Source organism: Podarcis cretensis (genome assembly GCF_951804945.1).
Source record: "Podarcis cretensis genome assembly, chromosome: 3".
Taxonomy (NCBI): Eukaryota; Metazoa; Chordata; class Lepidosauria; order Squamata; family Lacertidae; genus Podarcis; species Podarcis cretensis.
In genome coordinates this window covers 21,387,994-21,413,442 of record NC_137172.1, presented here as the reverse complement: position 1 = coordinate 21,413,442, position 25,449 = coordinate 21,387,994, and the positions used below count along the sequence as shown (strand labels likewise).

Below are 25,449 nucleotides of genomic sequence, written 5' to 3'. Positions count from 1 at the left end.
CTCAGAATGCAAGGGGAAACTGTTCATGAAAGGAGAGTTGCACCCACAAAAGAAGAGAACAACTAACGTTCTGTGGACAACAGACCCTTTCTCTCTTAAGAGTTTAATGTGAGGATTCAAGCCACTGGTCTCATTTGGGAGCCATGGCAGGTTTGAACCTCTGAATCCATTTGATCCAACTCCATGTGGTTACTGAAACACACAAGTCTTCCAAGCTCACCTTAATAATATTTCTGAGCAGATGTTAATATCAACTCCGACAAAGCTGACACATTCCTCCACCATGCTGTCTAGGGTTGCTTTGAGCAGGGTCTGAGATACGTCATGCTGCAAGATTTGGTGGGGGGGAGGGGGGAGAGACAAAAAAAAATTCCAACAATAACTGAGCAATATCGGATTACTGAAATACGGAAACCACACAGAAATGAGAATTCCAGAGAATGGCAATTTTAATAAAACATTTGCTGGTATAATATCAACACGTGAAAGAGCCCAGGAGATGCACATCTGATGTACTGCCACTGCTCGTACTGCAGAGCTAGCGTTATTCCCTTGAATTTATTTTCAAGCTGTCCTTTCCTTTTAAAAACAGATTGCGAGAACTCCAGATAGGAGCTATGCACATGACAGACAGCCTATCCTATTTCTTCTCAAAACAAAGACCCATTACTGGGCAAGCACTTGCGTGTTTTTCCTCTAAAAATGATATAATGGAAATGAAGAAAGAAGGAATCATTGCAAGAAGGAATTACTGCAATGTACTGGTTTTACTTATGCGTACCCTCTCCAAATTTGCTAGATACTTGGGTAGCAAAATACTTAGCAGATTATTCATTGCAAAACCAGCCAATAAATAATAATCTGCATCTTGATCCAACGAATGGCTGTACATGTGCTTGGGTCGCTACAAGGGGAATTGCATGTGATACACAAATTATTCCCAGCTAGATCAAGCAGCAGGAGCAACTTTGGGGAAGGAGGAATTGAGGATCAGATGCAGCCTGACAGGTGTGATTCCAGCTTCTTTAAAGGGGTTGGGCCCTTTAAAGAAGTTCCACATGATGTTGTGCATGTATAGTGCCGGATTGGGATGTTGCCCTTTAGTTAATCAACCTATTACTTTTAAATTTAACTCTGCATATCATCAGGGTCACAATACAGATACTTCTTTGCCCTACAGAAGGAAGTAAAGGTAAAGTAAAGGGACCCCTGACCATCAGGTCCAGTCGTGACCAACTCTGGGGTTGCGGCGCTCATCTCGCTTTATTGGCTGAGGGAGCTGGCGTACAGCTTCTGGGTCATGTGGCCAGCATGACTAAGCCACTTCTGGCGAACCAGAGCAGCACACGGAAATGCTGTTTACCTTCCCACCAGAGTGGTACCTATTTATCTACTTGCACTTTGACGTGCTTTCGAACTGCTAGGTTGGCAGGAGCAGGGACTGAGCAACGGGAGCTCACCCCGTCGCAGGGATTCGAACTGCCGACCTTCTGATTGGCAAGTCCTAGACTCTGTGGTTTAACCCACAGCGCCACCCACATCCCTACGGAAGGAAGTAGGAGACACCATTTAGGAACATAGGGAGTCAAACCACTGGTCTATCTAGCTCAGTATTGTCTCTACACTGACAGGCAGGAGCTCTCCAGGATTATCAGATGAGGGACACTCCCAGCCCTGCCTGGAGGTGCCAAGGACTGAAATTGGGTTGGGCACATGCTCAGCCACTGAGCTATGTATGGCCTCTCCCCATGTAATAATAATAATAATAATAATAATAATAATAATAATAATATGATACCAGTAATTGTTAAAATGAAAGGTCATCTCTCTTATTTATTTCCCCTTTGCTTGTTAGAGCAATACAGGAAAACAAAATGGACTCAGACCTACGTAACTCACAGAATGGTCCGTTAAAATGTGATACTCCCCCAATTAAATGCACCCTAGTGATTAAGCTGGACAAAGCTAGGTTTCAGTAGGAGTGGTGCAGCATTAATTAGTAAGACAGACATAAAGCAGAAGATTAATATCACACACAAACCACAACTTTAGTCCTGTCCCACCCCCGGCAGCTAATTGTTCCCCCCTAAAAGCTACTCTTGAAGCAGGAACATGCTCTGTGATGTGAGATGCTATGAGCGCCCCTTCCGTGCAAACAGGCCTCTTTGGATCCCAGCCTTTGTGCCATTTTTCTAACACTGTTGCCAATTAAATATATGCTATGTTATTGCTTTAATATGTGAGCCACTCTGAGAGTTCTATGCTGAAGTGTGGCATAGAATTTTACATAACATAAAAGGTGGAGGAGGCAGTAAGAGCCCCATTCTGTGTTTCACTGTGAGAAGCACATGTAAAAACACACAGTGGACAAGATCCAAAAGCCCTATTTGCACTCCCAAATGCATTTCACAGTACGCAAGGGCTTTTCTGATTTCCTCCACAAACTGCTGTTCCTCATTAAGCTCATTATTTTTTCCTCTCTCTCCACAACTAGCTTTTAGCACGTATGATTTTGTTCTGTATTAATGCTCAGTATGAGACTAAATGGTTCAAGAAGTTTTTTACTCAAAATGCATAATGACCACTTCCTAAAAACACAATAAATCTGCACAGGTACATGAGAAGAGCCCTTCTGGACCAGACCAAAGGCCTAACCAGAACCCATGGACCAGACACAAAATCTACACCAGATCTTTCCAAACTTGTCATGGGTTGGTGACACTTTTTAGACATATCGTCTTATTCTTTGGTGATCACTTGTAGCCAAGTAAGATGGTCTTCCATGAATATGGTCTTAACTGTGTGTCCATAAGTGACTGTGGACATCCTTCCACAGTGGGGACATAGGTTTCCGGGCGGGAGTTGATCACAGTGTGGATTTGCCAAATGTGCCTTCCTCTTAGCTCGTTTCTCCCTTTCATCCTCAGTTCGTGCTTCTTTGAAGTCCATGATGCCTCTGGTAGAGGCTATTCTCCAAGTGGAGCGCTCGCAGGCCAGTGTTTCCTAATTTCCGATGTTTATACTGCATCTTTTTTAGATTTCCCATGTAAATCTTAGCCATGTATCATTTTGTGACAGAGTAATTCAGTCTTAAAGGTAAAGGTAAAGGGATCCCTGACCATTAGGTCCAGTCGTGGCCGACTCTGGGGTTGCGGCGCTCATCTCGCTTTATTAGCCGAGGGAGCCGGCGTACAGTTTCCAGTTCATGTGGCCAGCATGACTAAGCCACTTCTGGCGAACCAGAGCAGTGCACGGAAACGCTGTTTACCTTCCCGCCGGAGCGGTACCTATTTATCTACTTGCATTATGACGTGCTTTTGAACTGCTAGGTTGGCAGGAGCAGGGACCAAGCAACGGGAGCTCACCCCATTGCGGGGATTCGAACCGGCGACCTTTTGATGAGCAAGTCCTAGCCTCTGTAGTTTAACCCACAGCGCCACCCGCGTCCAATTCAGTCTTACTGGAGGTTAAAGTAACCCTTTTCCAGCCCCGGGAGGAGCACTGGGAGCGTTTGGGCACTGCACTAACATATTGTGATGCACAGTTTGGAAAGCTCCTGCCTACATGCTGAATGTGAAGGCACGAGTCCTCTGCTGCTACTGTTCCCCTGCCTCTGATACTGGAGACAATATATAGCCATCATGATTAGCAGCCACTAATAGCCTTACCTTCCATAAATCTGCCTATCCTCCCCCCCCCCCTTTAAATGTCTGAGTTAGCAGAAATCACTTCATTCTCTGGTAGCGAATCCCACTGTTGAATTATGTGCTGCAAGGAGAACTACCTCCTCTTGTTTGTCCTGAATCCATCTTCATTGGGTGACCTGGGTTCTTGCTTGCTTGCTGTCCCACCTGAGGGCGCTCTGAAGAAGTCTGTAGGTCTTTTTCTTCCAGATAGTATTTGAGAGTTTGATTAGCTGGGGTTTGCTTTTGTATGCTTCATTTTTGTCTTCCAAATGAAATTATCTATGCCAAGATTTCAGAATAGGGCCAAATGCAAAAGTTAGTACGTTTGTAAACTGTAAAGGTAAAGGTACCCCTGACTATTAGGTCCAGTCGTGGATGACTCTGGGGTTGCGGCGCTCATCTCGCTCTATAGGCCGAGGGAGCCGGCGTTTATCCGCATACAGCTTCCAGGTCATGTGGCCAGCATGACTAAGCTGCTTCTGGCGAACCAGAGCAGCGCACGTAAACGCCGTTTACCTTCCCGCTGGAGCGGTACCTATTTATCTACTTGCACTTTGACGTGCTTTCAAATCGCTAGGTGGGCAGGAGCTGGGACCGAACAATGGGAGCTCACCCCGTCGCAGGGATTTGAACTGCCGACCTTCTGATCGGCAAGCCCTAGGCTCAGTGGTTTAGACCACAGCGCCACCCGCGTCCCTCGTAAACTGTACTTAGGGATAAATATACGCAAGATACATTTCATTCCTGCAGCAACCAAAATCTTCCCAATGAGCAGCACTGGGAAGATCAACTAGGCCTTTTGCTACTGTCTCGGTGCCCATTGTTCCTTTTTCAGGGTTTGAGTACTTATTCCTGCTTTTAAAAGTTCACCATACTTTGCAAAAGTTGAAGCTTTTTAAATTTATCTATACACAGTACATGCACTTGAAGCAACAGTAATGTCAACTTTACTGCTTGGGCCCACCAGAGCCAAGAAGCCTGTATGCTTTGTAAATGCAGGAGCTAATTCAATCACCATGTTGGCTTAGCTCAGGGGCTCTTATAAGTCACTCATATAAATCTGGGTTGATCTGCAGTGGTTTTGTGATGCATCTGTTCGGGACATCATGCTGGCTTTGAGCCAAGATCCCAGATTATTTCACCCAATAGTTTGTTTTATCTTGTAAGCCACTGAGCGCTTCCAAAGTTATTTTAACCAAATATGACATGCTACCAGCATCAGCCTCCATATTTGTAATTCATTAAATTGTGGTTAATATCAGATTGGTTCCCTAAGCTGCGCTCTAGCGAGCCCTCATTCCTTTATCACAGTTTATCAAACTTAAGCATACAATGACCATGATGAACAGCAACATGAGATGCATAAGATAGGAAAGCTTCCTAAGCTCAAAATAATACCCAACACCATTGATGTTTCAAATGAAGATGATGTCATGCAGGCACCATAATCCTCTTCTGTGTATTCAGCTAGATAATCTGATTGCACGCAATAGATGCTGAAGCACAGACACCAAGAACCTGTTTAAAAAACCTCCGGACATCAAGTATCTGTATTTTATGAAGTGGTATATATTGCTTAAATGTACAGGGATAGACAATGTCATGCTTTCCAAATGGGCTACCACCATCATCCCTGACCATTTGGTCATGCTGGCTAGAGCTGATGCAACGATGTTATACCAGCAGTCTCTGCCAGGAATTGGAACCATGTGCCACCCAAAGAACAGCTGCAAGCCATCTGGACTGCCTGATGAGTTTCGTCTACTCAGGAGTAGTAGCTTCCTCACAGGTAACCCCTTACTCCTGAGGATTCCAGCATCTGGCAGCTGACTGGGCCTGCACCTTCAGGCACCAGTGCTTCCCCCGACTTGGTGGCAGTTTAGCTTCTGATTGCGTGAAAGGGCCCTTTATATCTTGTGGATGAGGTTGAGCTTCCCTGACCCCTGAAGGCTCCAGATCATCCTTCTCTGTTTGTCCACTGCCGACTGACACAGCCTGCTTCACTGTGACATCTACTTTGGGGTGTGCCAGATCCTCCTCTGAAGAGGATTCTCCCATCAGGGATATGCCAGTTACGTTAAGAGCGCCGTTTCAGAAGGTTCAGTCAACTATATTGATTCAAAGTGGTACCCAATCATAGCCAAACATAGACCTACACGTGTTCCGCAATCTCAGGAACCATCATGCCAAATTTTGTGATGATACCTTAAGAGATATCCTAATGGATATCGAATGGATAGGCAAATATTTTCCAAAATATTTATATCATCATCAATCAATCAATTTCTTGTGCGTAGCCAAAGGCCTTTACAATGTACAGCAGAGGGCAAGAGCAAGGCTTTCCTCTGAAATCGCACGATATAGATACAGTGGTACCTCGGTTTAAGAACAGCCCTGCTTACGAACTATTTGGTTTACAAACTCCGCAAAACCGGAAGTAATGTCCCAGTTTGCGAACTTTACCTCGGTCTAAGAACGGAAGCCAAATGGTGGAAGGGCACCGGTGGCAGGACGTCTCATTAGGGAAAGCGTGCCTCGGTTTAAGAATGGTTTCAGTTTAAGAATGGACTTCCGGAATGGATTAAGTTTGTAAACCGAGGTACCACTGTATAGATGTTTGCCTACCAGGCATTTTTAGGGCTGAAGTAAAGCGGCTGTAGGTGGTCAATCTAACCATGGAGAACCAAAGCATATACATGTGGTTTGTGAAAGTGAAGTCAAATTGAGAGGACAAGAAAGTGTTGACCAAAAAGAACTATTAGCTACCAAGCACAGCCAAATTTGGAGATGTCTAAAAAACACAGCTGAGATTTGAGCCCCATCATTCAGAAACATGTATCAAGCAATATTTCCTTTTGATGCCATGGGTTTAAAATATCGACATTCACTTAAGGCCTTCATTAAGAAGATTTGGAAAAAAAATGTAAAGTTTTCTTACACTTCCACCCCCTTAAATGATGACTTGACCTAAATCTGTTTAGAAATGATTCTCAGTCCCCCTCCCCAGATGCAGTTGTCAAATGCTACACCAATGTCTCCAAAGTAAAGAGACAAAGCACAGGATTCAAAGCTGTCAATGATTAACACAGGACAAAGCGATGGAGAAATTTCTGGAACAACAATGGCATACCAGCTCCACCCAATGCATGACGGATAACAGCAACAGTTGGGGGAAAGAAAGACATAGCATCTTACAAGGACAGGAAAAAAACACGGTCAGAATAATTGTCACACACAGGAAAAACAAAGATATAGTTTGAGTTCCCCACTTGCAGTTTTATAAATCATTTAAAGTTATTAATATTGCAGTTGTTGTATAAGCGATTATTATTATGACCGGAATGTAATTGAAACTAATAAAATTTTAGATTTTAGAACACAGAAATAAAGAAAATAATCAAATCTAGCACACAGACAAATCTAGTATTTTTAAATTGCTGCAACCTGCCTTGGGAACTCGTGGTGAAGGGCAGGTAAGAAATCCAATTAGTACTGCTAATTAATTAATTATATAACTAAATTATATAATTTGGTATTTGAATGATTGGTAATAATTCTATTATAAATTGGTATTGTTATAATGAGGCTACTATTTGATTGTAATTGAAAATGAAAATATTATTATTATTATTATTATTATTATTATTATTATTATTATATATACTGTATGTATAGACAAAGCTGTCAATGATCTTGCAGAACATTCAGGTCCCTGGAAACAGAAGGTCAAATGGCCAGAGCTAGAGCCAATCAATCTTTGGAGGGATCTATGGTGTGATGCCCATCCCTCTAGCCAGTTATCTTCAACAGGGCTTATGAAGCAGATACAGTGGTACCTTGGGTTAAGTACTTAATTCATTCAGGAGGTCCGTACTTAACCTGAAACTGCTCTTAACCTGAAGCACCACTTTAGCTAATGGGGCCTCCTGCTGCTGCTGCGCCGTCAGAGCACAATTTCTGTTCTCATCCTGAAGCAAAGTTCTTAACCTGAAGCACTATTTCTGGGTTAGTGGATTCTGTAACCTGAAGCGTATGTAACCCGAGGTACCGCTGTACATGAAAGCAGCGGAAACTGGAAAAACCACAGACTCCTCATTCTCATTTTTGAGATCAGCTATACAACTTCCAGTGCTTATTGTGGGACAGTCTGCTTAAGTTGTGGAATTCTCCCCACAGAGCTGGGTCTAGCACATTCACTGTATAGTTTACATTACATGCTGAAGTAGCACAGCCCTCTAACATACGTACGTTCAGAAACAATCCTATTCTTCTTCCCGTTTATTTGTTTTAAACTGTTTTTAATATTGTATAAGAAATACAATTAGGACTACTAATTAATTTGTGTGTGTGTGTGTGTGTGTGTCTGTACATATTTGTGTTTTTGTATGGAATGTTTGGGAGGAAATAAAACGGTAAATAACAAATAATAAACTAAATATCGATGTATGTAATTTTTATTTCTCAATTATATTTAGTGGTAGTATGGCTGTAATGTTTTTTGTAACATAAAATCATTCAATAAAAAAAAATCTTTTTTAAAAAAGGACAACTAATTAATTAATTAATTTTAAATCTTCATTGTGGTTGTCATCATCACCTCATTCTTCCAGCATGCAGCACTCTTTGTTGGCAGTCTAATTCTGTGCTACTAAGATGTCTGCAAACGTGCTGGCAACATCAACCCCACCTTTCTAGCACCTCTGGCTACTGTTATTTTTTCAAGTTATGAAATGTGCTAGGTAGTAACTAGGTAATGAGAGCCAGTGTGGTGTAGTGGTTAAGAGCAGTAGACTTGTAATCTGGTGAACCGGGTTCGCTTCCCCACTCCTCCATATGCAGCTGCTGGGTGACCTTGGGCCAATCACACTTCTCTGAAGTCTCTCAGCCCCACTCACCTCACAGAGTGTTTGTTGTGGGGGAGGAAGGGAAAAGAAGAATGTTAGCCGCTTTGAGACTCCTTCGGGTAGTGATAAAGCAGGATATCAAATCCAAACTCCTCTTCTTCTTCTAATCTCTATTACTGTTTGCTTTAATTATTTTTAAATGTTTTTACAGTGGTACCTTGGTTTACGAACTTAATCCGTTCCGGAAGTCCGTTCTTAAACCAAAGTGTTCTTTGGCGTGCTTTCCCATAGCAGCGGGGGACTCAATTTACAAATGGAACACACTCAACATGTGCTTATTCCAAGGCGAAGTTCACAAACCAAAACACCTACTTCCGGGTTTGCAGGGTTCTTAATTCAACGTTCTTAAACCAAGGTACCACTGTAATTGCCTTTAACTGTTGGTTTTTTTTAATTGATAATTTTATCATTGATTTTAGACCACTTTGAGGTTTTACTGCAATCGAGTGGTATATAACTTTTGATAAACAAATAAAGTTAGGTAACTAAGGATGCCGGGTTAGGGTTGCCATATCCTGAAGAATAAAAAAGAGGACGCATTTGCCGACTCATGATTCACCAGTCATGTTTTTCCACAGGTGAGTCCATGGCTGTGTCTGTCACTAAATGCAGTTGTAACAGCTACTAGAGAGGGAAGCCTAGTGTGATAAACTGCTGAACCAAGCCTTGTACAATTCTGTGCCTTCTAGATACAGGTGTCAACTCCTAGGGGTCCATGTCCCTTCTTTTCTTGGGGGTGGGCTCCGAACTGCAGCCCTGCTTAGCTTTGCAAATGTGCTAGCAGTTGAAGGAATAAATTGATTTATTATGGTCACAGACCAGAAATACGAACATATACAGCAATAGAGAACATGTAAATATACATAGGTTAAAATTAAACTCTATAAGCTGGAGCACAGTAAATAATACAGATATAAAACTGTTAAAATATGTAGGTTAAGACCTTAGCTGCTAATTTAAAATACAGCCGTACCTTGGAAGTTGAACAGAATTGGTTGCGGAAGTCCATTCGACTTCCGAAACATTCAGAAACCCAAATGCAGCTTCTGATTAGCTGCAGGAACTTCCTGCAACCAATCGGAAGCCGTGGAAGCCCCGTCAGATGTTTGGCTTCCAAAAATAGTTCGCAAACCGGAACAGTCACTTCCGAGTTTGCAGTGTTCGGTAGCCAAAACATTCAATAACTAAGCTGTTCAAAAACCAAGGTACGACTGTATGCATGTTAAGACATTGGCTATTAGATTCTCCTTAGGATTGAGAGAGGCGATCCTTTAAGGGACACATTTTAACACATTATCCAACCAAAAACATTAATATAAACTGCAAAACACTGATATTCATTGTAAAACTGGAGTTTTGCCACTTGTCACAATGGCCATCTGCTATATACACTCCTTTATTCTAGTTTAATTCAAAAAGCACCTATGGTCTGAGACAATTAAAATGGAAATGAAAACTGTATAATCAGTTTTAATATAATTTTAATTCATTTTAATTAATTTAATTTAAAACTGTATACAGTAATCAATTAAAATTATACAATCACAAATGCAAATACCTAGATCTCATGGTCCATTTGTCTACCTATTCATCTATCCATCACACACTCTCACACACATAATCTATTTTCATTATTTATTTTCCCTTCCTCCTTATAACTCTTGTCCCAGTGGCACCTCCCCTTCAGAAGTGGAGCCTGTCTTCTCGATGTGAGGGCTCCTTGTACCTTTCGACCGTGGATCCAATCTCAATTCCTTCGCACTGCTTGCTCACCCAACTGTTTATTTGTCATGTAATTCCGAGGAGTGACTTGACTGTCTGTACAAACAGTCTGGTGAGCAAAGCATGAGAGAGAAGGAACAAGGAATCCTTTGAAAGGAGTAGCTATGTGTATATTTCTGTCTTGCAAAAAAAAAGGCTTATTAATTCTCCTTGTTAACGTGCTGCAGCTTTGCCCAACAAACACATGCAGCTTAACACCTGCAAAGAGCAGTGCTCTAAAGCACCCATTAAAGAAGAGGCACCCGCAAGATTCTAATATTCAAAAGATAACAGCTGCACCAGATGGAGCAGACATCTGCTGTGAATCTATGCATGCTAAGGGAAGACACAAAACTTGACATATTTATAGGGAAAATAAAGAATCACCCCTCCTCTCCCTTGTCATAGAGTATATGTCTAAACTCTGATCACCGAAGCAGTATTTTTGGTCATCCCTATTATCTTTTATCTTTTGATAGGACGCGGGTGGCACTGTGGGTTAAACCACAGAGCCTAAGGCTTGCCGATCAGAAGGTCGGTGGTTCGAATCCCCGCGACGGGGTGAGCTCCTGTTGTTCGGTCCCTGCTCCTGCCAACCTAGCAGTTCGAAAGCACGTCAAAGTGCAAGTAGATCAATAGGTACCGCTCCGGCGGGAAGATAAACGGCGTTTCCGTGCGCTGCTCTGGTTCACCAGAAGCGGCTTAGTCATGCTGGCCACATGACCCGGAAGCTGTATGCCGGCTCCCTTGGCCAATAAAGCGAGATGAGGGCCACAACCCCAGAGTCAGCCACGACTGGACCTAATGGTCAGGGGTCCCTTTACCTTTTATTACCTTTTGATTTCAACGTAAGATCATTGGGGATCAAGTTTGTGAATGACTCAAAATAGGGACACTAATGTGATTCTCAAGCTACGTTAACACCAAATCAACTTCAGTTAAAAGCACAGGAATGGCATCATTTCTGTCCACCTGGGTAGATATTATTTGTCCATTGTTGTTTTTTAAAAGGTTGTTCCTTTAGCAAACTTCTGTGTCTCCTCCATCTCCCCAAGGCAATGAACAACAAAAACTCAATGCCCTTCTGTTCCAATGAAACAGAAAGGAAAGGGGGCTATGCTAACTATTCCATTTTGAAGTGATGTCATGTCACAGGCAAACAATCGCAACCATCATCCCCAATTCCAGATGTTTTAGACTACAACTCCCAATAGCCCCAGCCAACATCGTGAGGGATGATAGGAGGCAGCAAAGCTTCTGAATAACACAAGAGTAGGCAAACCAAGGCATGGGGGCCGGATCTGGCCCAATCGCCTTCTAAATCTGGCCCACAGACAGTCCAGAAATCAGCGTGTTTTTACATGAGTAGAATGTGTGCTTTTATTTAAAACGCATCTCAGGCTTATTTGTGGGGCATAGGAATTCATTCATTTCTTTTCTTCAAAATATAGTCCGGCCCCCTACAAGGTCTGAGGGACAGTGGACCGGTCCCCTGCTGAAAAAGTTTGCTGACCCCTGGGATAACAACTACTTAAAACCACAGAAGGGATGAGTGCTCGTGTTTTCAGGTCCTGCTCATAGATTTCCCCCAGGCATGTGCTTGGCCACTGTGGGAAAAGGATGCTAGACTAGATGGGCCATTGGTGCGATCCAGCAGCTTCTGCTTATGTTCTTATACAAGTTTTTACAGATACAGTCATACCTCATTGTGATGGTTCTAGGGGTTGCTCGTGCGTAAACCTGCACCACACCTGGCTGGGTTGCCTGAGTGAACCTTTTCTGTCCGGACAGCCACTCACCCGTGGCTGTCTCAATCACTGGCAGAATCCGTCAGTAGGCGTTTCTTGAACTTCTTCCAGCAAAGAAGCTTTTTGACGCCTAGTCTCCGCCTACTCTCCCTGTGCGGAAGCCTTCTGCGCAAGGAGGGTGTGGGCAGCGGAGGACCCGTGCTCTCCCCGCTGGTCCCCGGCGAGGAGTCATGGGACCGCCTCGCTGATTCCCCCATCTGCCCCCCTTCTCCACTGGTGCTACGCTGATTTCCTTCCCCAGAAGATGGGCTGCTTCTCCTCATCCCAGGACGCTCTCCGGAATCCCTCTGGAGCCCTCTCTCTCCCTCTGGCTCCGATGACAGTTCCCTGACACTCAGGTTACATTTGCTTTATGTTATGTTCTTTCAGGTTACATCCCATGGCGACCCGGAAGGACCGGAAAGGGTTACTTCCAGGTTTTGCTGCTCGCGCATGAGCAGAAGCGCAAAATGACGTCATGAGCATGTGCAGAAGCGGTGAAACGCAACCCGTGCATACGCAGACGCGCCGCTGCGGGTTGCGCTCTTTTCATGTTGCGAACGGGCCTCCGGAACAGATCCCTTTCGCAACCAGAGGTACCACTGTAGAACCCTCTTCTATGAAATAATTCCAACTAAACATCCTTTCCCATCCCTGTTGATGAATGATGCATTGGAAATATTTCACATGATCCTTCTTATAGTGCAGCTGGTTTTTTTAAAAAGACAACTTCATTTAAAGAAGTGGGTATACAGAATAAATCATTTTTGTGGAAATCAAGTTTTTCACATGGGTTCCAAGTGAGACTTTTGGCTCTCACATTTTGAGGTTATCGCCAGCGAAACAGGAAGTGCCACAGGATAAAATTAGATCATTCAAATGTCTGGTTACGACTGCAGCAATAAAAAATAAAAGTGTTACACACTGTAATTAACCATCAAAGGAACTTCTGATATTAAAATTACACTTTAACCCTTAAGCTTTATAACCAGCAGCTTGTAAACCTGGTTTATACTCATTTCTCCCTTTGAAGTTATTCACTATTCAGAAAAGGGCCTGTAAGGATTTTTGGTTTCCATGGATATTTTCTTTTGATTATTTCCATGACAAATTTGTCAACTTTACAAGTAAAAGGGAGATTATGGAGGCATGCACGCATACCACAAAGCAAGCAGTCATATGGCAATAGCTGCCACTGAAAGACAGATACGTGGATGTTCCAAGCATCTTCAGATAAAGTAAAGTTAAAGGGATGCCTGTCCATTAGGTCCAGTCATGTCCAACTTTGGGGTTGCGGGGCTCATCTCATTTTATTGGCCGAGGGAGCCGGCGTACAGCTTCCAGGTCATGTGGCCAACATGACTAAGCCGCTTGTGGCGAACCAGAGCAGCGCACGGAAACGCCGTTTACCTTCCCGCCGGAGCTGTACCTATTTATCTACTTGCACTTTGACGTGCTTTCGAACTGCTAGGTTGGCAGGAGCAGGGACCGAACAACGGGCGCTCTCCCCGTCGCAGGGATTCGAACCGCCAACCTTCTGATCGACAAGTCCTAGGCTCTGTTGTTTAACCCACAGCGTCACCCAGATAAAGTACTAAGATGTAATTAGGTAATTTTGATTCTTTTTCAGGTAGGAAAGGCAAAAGGGGGAACCTGCAAAAAAATTCAGTTTCGGGGAGCAAAGGAAAGCCTCACATTTTAGAACTGATTTGTTTCTATTAACCAAAGTTTACACTGGGACATTTTTTTTCTTAACTTCATTGATTAGGGGCAGGGGTCAGCAAACTTTTTCAGTAGGTGGCTGGTCCTCTGTCCCTCAGACCTTGTGGGGGGCCGGACTATTTTTTTTTTTGGGGGGGGGAATGAATGAATTCTTATACCCCACAAAAAACCCAGAGATGCATTTTAAATAAAAGCACACATTCTACTCATGTAAAAACACCAGGCAGGCCTCACAAATAACCCAGAGATGCATTTCAAATAAAAGGACACATTCAACTCATGTAAAAACATGCCGATTCCTGGACCGTTCGCAGGCCAGATTTAGAAGGTGATTGGGCTGGATCCAGCCCCCGGGCCTTAGTTTGCCTACTCATGATTAGGAGTCTTGGAAAAAGCCTAACAGCAGGAGATGGGGGTACTTCACACTCTGTGAGGGACTCAAAATGGTGACCATCTAGGATAGGGGATAGGGAACCTCAGGCCCTGGTGTGGGAAATGCAGTCCTCTCTATCTGGTCTTTGGGCTTCTCCTCAGACTTATGTTCTCAGGTTCCTGACATTCTCAGGACAACCTGAATGTACCTGACTGTTGTTTCACAGGTACAATACTGCCTCTCTGCAAAAAGACGAAGGTTATAATCAAAACATACAGAAAGGCGCATGTGAGACACAATGCGTAACATCCTTTCATGTGGAGAATTAAAAGACAATCAACATGAGAAAAACACCTTACATCTCATGTAGAAGCCTCTGAAAGTTCAGACCAGAGGTTTTAATCTTTAGCGTCTCCTTTGGAAAACCCCTTTCAATTAGATTCTAAGAACAGAAGCTTAGTCCTCTGATGTTTGATAAAAGAGCCTTACTTCAAGACTCTCTTTTGAAGATTTTTTTGCATGTGGTTTCTCCCTCTCCTCCTCATGCTGGACACAATTCTGGATATTTTTTGTTCTAGTTTGTACTTTTATTTGGATTCATTTCTTGTTGTTTCAAAGTGAAATGCTGTTTGTTTTTAATAGCAATATGTTACCTCAAAATATCCCCAGAGGGCAAATATATATATCATCCCCAAGCAATCAAAACATTTGAAAAAACTGAAAATACCATTACATTTTAAAGTGCATTTTGGATTATCCATCTGTGTTGAATTTACTTAGTCGTTTTTTAAAAAATCAACAACAATACCAGCCACTGTTATGACTGTTAGAAATGCAATGATGTTGCAAAATTAGCAGTGGAATTTAATTTAATTCATGTATTGATAATGCTGATTCAGCCAGTTTAGGACTTGTCTCTAGGAGCTAAAAGGAAGAGAAACAAACACACAACAATTGGTAGTGATGGGGTGTTATTCAAATACTTGCACCCTCGGTACCACATTTCTACTTATTGTAAATCTTTTGGTAGTGTAAGGTATTTGCACAGGCTTCTCATTTGCCACCTGGCTAGGTTTAAGGATTTTGTGTTGCTATACAAAGCCCAGAACCACTTCAGCCAGGATACCTTAAGGACCACCTGAGCCCTCGTATCCCAGTTTGATCACTGAGATCGTCAAGAGGAACATTATCCACTGTTCCCCATGTTACAGAGGCCTATCAAGATATGATAGCCATCTTCAAATATCTAAAGCAGGGGTCGGCAACCTAAGGCCCATGGGAGGTCATTTAACTGGCCCATGGACCCCCCTGCCCACTCGGTTGGCTCCCGTGCGCCGCACTAAACAGGCGCGGAGCAGACACTAGCCGGCTTCAGCCAATGGGAAGTTGCACACAGTGTGGTGTAGTGGTTAAGAGCGGTAGACTCGCAATCTGGTGAACAGGGTGCGCGTCTCCGCTCCTCCACATGCAGCTGCTGGGTGACCTTGGGCCAGTCACACTTCTCTGAAGTCTCTCAGCCTCACTCACCTCACAGAGTGTTTGTTGTGGGGGAGGAAGGGAAAGGAGAATGTTAGCCGCTTTGAGACTCCTTAGGGTAGTGATAAAGCGGGATATCAAATCCAAACTCTTCTTCTTCCTCCACGCTGGAAATAGTGTTTTCTCACACACACACACTCCGGCCCACCGCGGCGTCTGCAGGACCGTGAACCAGCCCAAGCCACAAAAACTTTGCTGACCCCTAGGCTACTCTGTGTAATGGATCTACTCTCTTTAGATGCAACTCAGGGTTTAGACTCAAAGACAGAAAAGTCTTCCAAGGAAAAACACAGGAAAGTTTAAAAATTGAAAGGATGAATGCTCATTTTCTCTGCTTGCAGGAAAGCACCCCACTTCCATTTGATTGGCACAGCAGCTTAAAAGAAGCCATCCAGGGATGCAAGTGTTATGTTGAATGACCCGTGAAAGACTGAAGGCTCAAAGAAGACCAGAAAACATTTGACATAACAGAGGAGGTGTGAGTTCAGCACCAGTTTCCCTGTGATTCTCCAAACAGAGTAGATAAACACCCATTGTTGCTCACAACTGGTACCAATTTCAGCACTGCTCCTTTCGCCCTCAAATTGCTTATATATAAGCAAAAAGGAAAACAAGAGTCACTTGTTTTATGACTGAAAACTATTTTTAATGAGGCATATCTTTATGAGCAGGCCACCTATATGCATAATTAACACCAAGGAAAAGCACTTCCAGAACACTACTGGGTTTGGAATTAAGAGAGTCACCAATTTTGCACATATCCTTGTTCAGACGTTACAGTGACAAACACATCTATAAGTGGAATATGTCAGGGATCTTTGATCCGCAGTTCATTGACACCGCAGGAGAGACTGCACGGTACCTCTAATCACTTTAATTACTTGGGGAAACTAGCAAGACCCACTTTGGGCTCAAATAAAATAAATGTTTACTTATACACAGCAACAAGGTGGCAGTTTGTGAGTAAAATGGTTTAGCAGTCAAATGCAGTGTTGATAGAATAAAATTATTAATGCACATAAAGATTGAAACAGGTTATCCAAACCCACACTGCCTGGACCACCAGATTACATTTAAGGCTGAGTTACACTTCACTTTAAAACACAATTAAGCCTAACTATAGTTAAAAAGTGAATGTTAGGGCAAATAAATTGCAGCTACTTGGCTCCTCCTCCCCTACTCCAGCCAGGCTGCCATGATTTTACTGTAAACGTAGAATCATAGAATCAGAGAGTTGGGATTTAAGGAGAATTTACAGTAAATTTAAGGAGAATTAAAAGTTAACACGGTTCCATTTATGTCTGTTCATTGTTTATTGAGTTATATTTAAAATGAAGTAAGTTGCTTTTTCCCCCTACCAAGAAAAAGGCCGTCAAAACAGCTTACAATACAGCTAATAAAACGGTGTGTTGTATCTGACTAAGTCATACTCAAAGTAGACCCACTGAAATCAAGGGACATTACTAACTCATTAAGTATATTTAAAGGATTGAATATACTGTGAATATTGTATTAAAATTATATTTATGCAATCTTATACTCTATGATATAGAGTATAAGGGTGCAGTGGATTATGATGATAATGATAAACACTGTAATATGATGTACAGATACAGAACTGGCATTTTTCTCTTCCTTTGCTTGTGTATATAAATTATATATATGATTTTAAAACCAGCAAGTAATCAACTACAATCCTCAGACGGCTACAAATACAAAAACATGTTGGGACAAAGTTCTGCTGGTTAAGTTAAAAGTCCATCTAAACAGCTGTCTCTGTCATCTCCTTTTCTAGAGTTTTCAAGAGAAAACACGGCTTGGAAAGTGTGAGTTATAAATTCACAAAAGATATTCACAATATTCCAGAAGAGCGAACTGTAAAATAGCTATTTTTATGCCTTAATTCTGAAAGCAATCCACACAGCCCATAATAATCTTACTTCTCAAACTTCTGCAATTTATTGAAACATCTGCGTGAGAGGACACAGTCCCAATTTCTCCACCCCGGCGTTCCCATGTGTGGCTTATTCATTCTGATGCAAAAACGGAGCAGGAAATTCTGATTGAGCTGCCTTTACATGCACTTTCCCCCATTGCCATGTACATAGGTGTGAATGACTGCACAAGGTATACAGAAGGAGAGAATTAGATCATCATACCCAGCTAATAACCCACAGTGACTTCAGGATGCTGAAGAGTCAGTGATCTAATTAGGCAATTTGTTTCATGAGCCTAGCTTGTGCGTTCTAGTAACATTTTAATTGCAGCAGTCATTAACTAATGTAATTGTTTTCTAATGGCTTATTTTCTGTTTTATGGTATAATAACATATTTTCTTTTGCTGGTGGCCCATAGGCCTTAGTGGAAGCAGGGTGGGCAACATACCCCCTCCAAGCACTTGTATCTCACCTGGAGATGCATGTGAAAACTGCACAGGGTTTAAATGGAGCTGGAGCTTAATCCATCACCTCCCTAATGGTTAAGAATTGTTGGGACAGCTAAACAGACTGCTCTGGGAAGTACTGGACTCTCCTGTACTGGGGATATTTAAGGCAAGCCAGGATAGGTACCCAACTGTCAGGAATGCCACAGTTGCATCCTGCTTTTCAAAATAATTTTATTTAGACAGCTTAAAGGTAAAGGTAAAGGGACCCCTGACCATTAGGTCCAGTCATGGCCGACTCTGGGGTTGTGCGTTCATCTCGCTTTATTGGCAGAGGGAGCCGGCATACAGCTTCCGGGTCATGTGGCCAGCATGACTAAGCCGCTTCTGGTGAACCAGAGCAGTGTACAGAAATGTCGTTTACCTTCCTGCCAGAGCGGTACCTATTTATCTAGTTGCACTGTGACGTGCTTTCGAACTGCTAGGTTGGCAAGGAGCAGGGACCGAGCAACAGGAGCTCTCCCCGTCGCAGGGATTCGAACTGCTGACCTTCTGATTGGCAAGTCCTAGGCTCTGTGGTTTAACCCACAGCGCCACCTGCGTCCCTTCCTTAGACAGCTTAGGCACCCCTTAATTACAGTCATCACTAAACAGTGCACAAGGAACACAGTGCTGTGAAAATAAAAACCGGATGCAACTATACAATCAGAATCCAGTTAAAATGCAGAGCCTCCAAGTGTCCGTTTTCCAGGGACAGTCCTGGATTTACAGAAGCTATCCTGGTTTCTGATTTGATCCTGGAACATCCCGCTTTTCTTTAGGACATCTCTATTTTAATTGGAGAAATGTTGGAGGATATGTGGAATTAGGCAACTCCTGAGCCAAAGAGAAAAGTAACAATAGAGCCTTTAGAAGACATCTGAAGGCAAGTTTTTAATGTTTCATGTTTTATTATGATATATATATATATATATATATAGGAAGCTGCCTAGAGTGGCTGGGGCAACCCAGTTAGGTGGGAGGAGTATAAATAATAAAATCAACACTATTATTATTATTATTATTATTATTATTATTATTATTATTATTATTATTACAGTGGTACCTTGGTTTAAGAACAGCTAAGTTTATGAACAACTTGAATTAAGAACACTGCAAACCCGGAAATAGGTGTTTTGGTTTGTGAACTTTGCCTTGGAATAAGAACATGATTCGCTTCCTGTTGAGTGTGTTTCATTTGTAAATCGAGTCCCCCGCTGCTATGGGAATTGTCTTTGTTGTATGTTTATATTTTGGAAAATCAAATAAAGAATTATTTTTTAAAAAAGAAATTTAAAAAGTATTTGGTAAGCACTGGAAGTTCAACAGGGAGAAAGCCCTTTTGATTTCAGCAAGAAGCGAATTCCATAAAACAGTACTGAATGCAGGGCTCTCGGTGGATGCATGTCATGCACCTGTGCCATGGGGAACCACTAACAGTGACTCCCCCCCCCCAAAAAAAAACCCACCTCATTGATTGGACAGGAATATTATGAGGCAGTCCCTGAGGTATCCTGGCCCCAAGTTGGTTAAGAGCCTTTTAAATTAATCCAGCAGCCTTGAATCTGGCCCGGTAATGTAAGGGCAGCCGGTTCGAGCTATTGAGCACTGGAGTTATGTGCTTGTGATACAGTCTGTCCCCATCAACAGTCTAGCAATGCGCAAGGGGTTGCCCTAGATTACCTCCAGGGTCTAAGATTCTCTTTGGAATACCATCACGCAACTCTGGGGAAACTCTGGCTTGAATTACAATATGCCACAAGCAGAACAGAGGCCAAAGGGCAAGTAAGAGAAAGCAACTGAAAAGTTCTTGGAGGAGAGTATACAGTTTTGATCAAAAGTACTCAAGTCACAACATTTAATTAACAACAGTATGTTCAGAACTGCAGCTGGAATGCAATCCTCGTCTTTCCTTTTTGCAGGCTTCTGGGTAAGTAAGGTAGGATGCTTATTAACTTGAATATGCAGGGTTTTTTTAGTTTTTGAGTTTTAAATGACTCTCAGCAGATCAGGGTAAACAGACACACACACACACACACACACACACACACACCTTCCCGCTTTTCAGGTGGAATCTAACCCTTCCTCATTTTTCTGCAGCAAGTTCCAGTGTCATGTCATAACAACTGTTCTGAAAAAAAGACCCGAGTTCAAATAATACATCTGAAGTTTGTGCTCAAGTTCCAGCTTGCTTACTTTCAAGTGCAATCTCCTCAAGAACCTCAAACCGCCCCCGCTCCCGCAATAGTAGATGAAGCTGCCTGCAGTTCTTGAGGTTTTCCACATAAAAGGAATATAAAGTTCAAATACATCTTTCACTAATTTTTAAAAAATTACCATGGCCAGGATCCAGCAGAGTGTGTGTACGTACACACACACACACACACACACACACACACACTTTATCTTCAGAATTCAGATTTTCGAAAGGTATTCTTGCAAAATCGCCAAAACAGCTCTTCAAATAGCTTAGAGGATTTTGCACAAGAGTCCTAAACAGCAACCAGAGGGGACATAGCAGTGGCAGTATACAGTGGTACCTCGGGTTAAGAACTTAATTATTTCTGGAGGTCCGTTCTTAACCTGAAACTGTTCTTAACCTGAGGTACCACTTTAGCTAATGGGGCCTCTCGCTGCTGCCGCATGATTTCTGTTCTCATCCTGAAGCAAAGCTCTTAACCCGAGGTACTATTTTTGGGTTAGCGGAGTCTGTAACCTGAAGCATCTGTAACCTGAAGTGTCTGTAACCCGAGGTACCACTGTATATGGGTCCCACAGACGCACCTTAAAATCATAGAATTGTAGGCTTGGAAGGGACCCAAGGACCATCTAGTCCAAAGCTGTGAAATGCAGGAATCACAACTGAAGAATCCCTGACAGGTGGTGATCCAAGCCCTGCTTAAAAACAGATTTAACTTTGGGGGGGGGGATCCACCAGTGGCTGTGGATTCTGCATAAAGCATTTACCATAGGCACATGCTAGGTGCATGGCTCTGCATATTTAGAAGCAGCTCGCAGGTCACTTGTAGAGCACATTCATTTTAGAGTTCGTTCAGTTGCATGCCCAGTGAGGAGATGCTGAGAAGGCTCTTTGGAGAGCTACAGCAAGCCTGAATAGTCAGACTTGGCCAAGAACACAGACTTGGCTGCTTTATAGCAAAACAGACCCTTTGTCTACCTAGCTTAGTACTGTTGACAATTAAAAGCTGCTCAGGGCTCATTCAGGCAGGAGTCTTTCTCAGCCCAACCTGAAGGCACCAGAGGTTGAACCCAGGAGGTTTTGCATGCAAGCTATGCCCCTTACCCAATGGCTAGATGGATGGTCAGGCAAATAATAAGGAAATTGTTTAAAAACACAACCAAAAAATATATATGAAGCACTCTAAAATAAATTATCGTTTTAACAGAACCCCCCCCCCTTTTCCCTTTCTGTTTTATTTTAAATTTTATTATTCATTTCAAAAAGTAAACTGAAGAAGCAAAACAATCTGAAAATGACATTATGAAATAAAAAGGCAGCAGCTTTCCTAATTAGCAGTGGACATAGGAACAGCTTTGTGGTTCTATCATTCTACTTTTTGTTAAGCCCACACTTTTTTACTTATGGATTTAAATTTCTTTTAATACCCTCATCTAGAAACCCAGGTAGCAACACTGTGCTGGGATGTAACCAAATCACCCAGGCTGTCGATATGATGATTCCTTTTCGAACATTAAGAACATAGCATGAGAAGCAGCCACATCCACTTCAGATATACACATATAAATGGCCAAATCCCTCTTGTAAACAATAGGTTGAATCCAAAGGGACTCTGTTACTCTGCACCATATCCAATAACATTTCGGAATTCAGACAGTGCACCAACCTCTACCATCAGCTCTGCAGATAGCACAAGAGGCTGAAGGTCCAATTTGCAATACCTATTTTGTGAGCAAAGGTCTGTTCATGGATTGTTGGATCCAAGCCAAACTGATACAATTTCATATTTTAGATTAAAGTGGAGTAACTATATTACATTAAAAAAAACCCCAAAAAACAAACAAACCAGGAGATATTTGGTCACATTATCTGATTAGTAGTCTTCCATGTATAGGAAGCTCAAAAGTAAGATGATGACATTGATTATAGATTTTATTGATTTAGATTCACAGGTTTATGTTAAAAAATGACTACCAATTTGCCTTGAAAGTCATAAGAGCAGCTAGGCTAGACTTATATTACGCAGCTTTCTCATAAACAATTAGCTTACCCCACAAGCATCTGATAAAAACAGGTTAGCCAGAAACCCTCTCATCCTCTTCCAATCCTCTCAGTAATAAAATTTATGTTGCATTTTCTACTTTAATGATTTATTTTCTTTCTTACAGACGATGCCTTCAATTAAGTTATAACTGCGCCATCCCCTTTAGGCTTGCAGGTTTAATGTTCTGGAGAGGGAGAACTATTAAAATAGTATTGCAGAAGTTTAAAGACCTGGCAGCTATAGGATATAAATATCTTCTACATCTGCTTCCAAACTCAAATCTGCTAAACTCCAGTAACAGCAGTGAAATTAGCCCACCCTTATAGAAAACATAAGATGAAGCTTTTCTGAAGCTTTGTTCAAGGGTTTTCCTAGCGCAGTACTTATAATGATTACAGATTGTCATATTGAGACCTTGGAACTCAATGAACTAGAAAATCAAAGTAACAGTTCAGTCCTAAGCATGACCAGTCAGAAGAAAGTATTCAGTGGGATTTACTCCCAGGTAAGCATGTGTATGATTGCATGTAAATCCTAGTGAAAGAAAAACAACCAGCTATCTCTACGTCACAAGTAGCATGAAGACTCTGCTAGAAACACATGCTCATGGGTTGACTTGAGTATTTTAAACATAGAAATGTTGAAATACAGTTTTTTGTTTACATAAGCATCTTCATTCATTTAGTCTGTTAAGGAAAGTATGTATTGAGCACACTGAGATATGAATGGTACACATATTTAATAATAAGTGTTAAGGAAACCTGGCATTTCCTTCAGCGTTACACAAATACAGGGGAAAATCTAATACAGTAATGTCTGTTTAAATTTGCAAATGATCTGGAACAAGCAAGCATCAAGAGAATTGCTAATAGTTTTGGCTATTTCAACAACTATCCAGGTCTTTAATTCTGCAGCCAGTTCCAACCCCCCCCCCCCAACACACACTTCTTTTTCTTTTTTAAAAGGGGGAATGTTTTATCATGGAATTTCTGCATTACTCTTCAGGCCAGCATCCAAAGTCGTTTATTCTTGTATTCCTGAAATTCTGTCTACCTGTAGGCAGCTTCTCTTTCTCCAACTTTCCGCCAAGGAAAGCTGAATTGGCTTGAAGCTCCTGCTTGCTCCACTGTTCCATGGAAACAAGCAGTAAAGAGACTGTACCTTTCCTCCCTTTCTTCCTCTTTTGAGGACTGGCTATCTTGGAAGTCAAAACTTTCCTCTCCGGAAAAACAGCTTCAGAAATGCTGATTGCAGCAATGGCAGGCTGGCCGGCTCACATGACCCATCCGCTGAGAAAGGAACTGGGAGAATACCTCAAGCAAAACTTGAGGTGTTCAGCACAAGCCAAGAAAGCCCTCCTATCATTAATTACGGGGGCTTAGCAAAATAGTGGGAGCTGCCATGGTTCGTTTAATGGAGGGAATGGGCAGGCAGAATGAATCTTGGGCGTCTTGTTCCTTTTCAGCGACTTGGGTTCCAAGACTTGGCTGCCGTTACTGGAGAAATGGCTGTTTCAGTAGCACAACCAAAACACAATCATTTACTTTCCAGAGCATGTGGACTTAATATTATGAATGAAAAAGAAGTGCATGGGGTGGTGTTGTGCCTTTTCCATTGGCTACAAAGGGCCCATTCATATGATCATGTTCACAGCATTGTTGAAACTACCAAACGATAGCTTGGTAAGGGAACGCCCATAGATTAAAGTTTTGAAAATAGCTATCCTCTTGTGAGGGAACAGCAGAATTGGCAAGTCCTGAATTGGCAAAAATGGGTCTCCTAAGTTTGGCTTCCACTGGCAAGTAATAACAGTTAGGTGGTCCAGGATGAATGATCCCAACTGTAGCTCAATGTGTCAGTTTCATGGGCAAGGTCCGCACAGAAGCGATGCCTTGGTTTTTATAATTATTGTTGAATTCACAATATAACATGTGCATAACTTGTAAGCTCCCCAAAGTTCTGTGGCACTTTCAAGACTGATATTTATAGTGCAACACATGCTTTCAATGACCGCAGCTCACCCTAGTCCACACAAGTTTGTTTCTCAACCTGGTAACCTCCAGTACCTTTTTGGTTTGCTGCAACTGACTGACACAAGCTATCCTTCTGGAATTCTTAGCCAAACGAACAAAAGTTCCTATTGCCTGCCCCCTGTTCTAACAAGCACCCAATTTCAACCCAGTGTTTCTTTTAATATTTGCTCTGAACAATTAATATTTGCTCTGAACAGCCAAAGTCTGAAAAGAAGGGCATAAATATTGAGCCCCCTTTTCAGTTTCCCCAACCCTAGTTAGTTTAGTTCTCTCATTTTACAAGACCCACCGTGACTAATGAGCTAACGCAAATCATTTAAGCCAGCATTACACTGACAACATCTCGCCCAAAGTTTCTTACGTTTTCAACAAGTACAATGCATATTAAGGCTGTGATCCTGAAAACCCCTCTTCAGAGTTATGTTTTCAGGCCTATATATAATCTGATTCTTAAAAAATTAACATAAAAAATTTGCTGAAGTAACTGTGTAGCAGGTAAAAGTTGCCATTTTAACATGAAGTGGAAATATGGTGAAGGAACACATGTTTCTCTGAAATCCATCAAAACTGAGTCCAAATTAGAAAACCAATTGCTGCACTGAAGGAATGCACTGTTAAGACAATAACAGCCGCTTTTGTTGGCAGGGGAGCTTGTATGTTTTGTTTTCCCAGCTGGTGAGAGGATACAGTACCATTCTTTTGGCTGCCTGGAAACCATTCAGCATTTCTCTAATTTTCAAGCCCTAGTGCACTGTCCCGCATTCTGACCTGAATGTGTGTGTGCGTGGCAAGAACTGATGCCTTTTGGAAATTAACAGTAGTACCTCTAGGGAAGAGCTCAGTCTGGAACAGGTTGAAATATTTTGCACAGTTGTCTGTATGCAACATGGTGCTGAAGAATACCCACAACATAGACACCTGAAACATGATGTGGGTGGCTGTCCATTGCATCAACAAAGCCTACAACAAGGGTGGACAAAA

The 25,449-nt window shown here is 42.2% G+C and overlaps 1 protein-coding gene across 1 annotated transcript in view; it reads right to left on the bottom strand.

Annotated features, from left to right (window-relative positions):
• The window catches only part of SRBD1 (S1 RNA binding domain 1), a 181,959-nt gene that overhangs the window by 21,913 nt on the left and 134,597 nt on the right, over nucleotides 1-25,449 (bottom strand). The window contains exon 17 of the mRNA XM_079968552.1: nucleotides 221-327. Coding sequence (XP_079824678.1) covers nucleotides 221-327 — 107 coding nt within the window. The remainder of the gene's footprint in view (nucleotides 1-220; nucleotides 328-25,449) is intronic.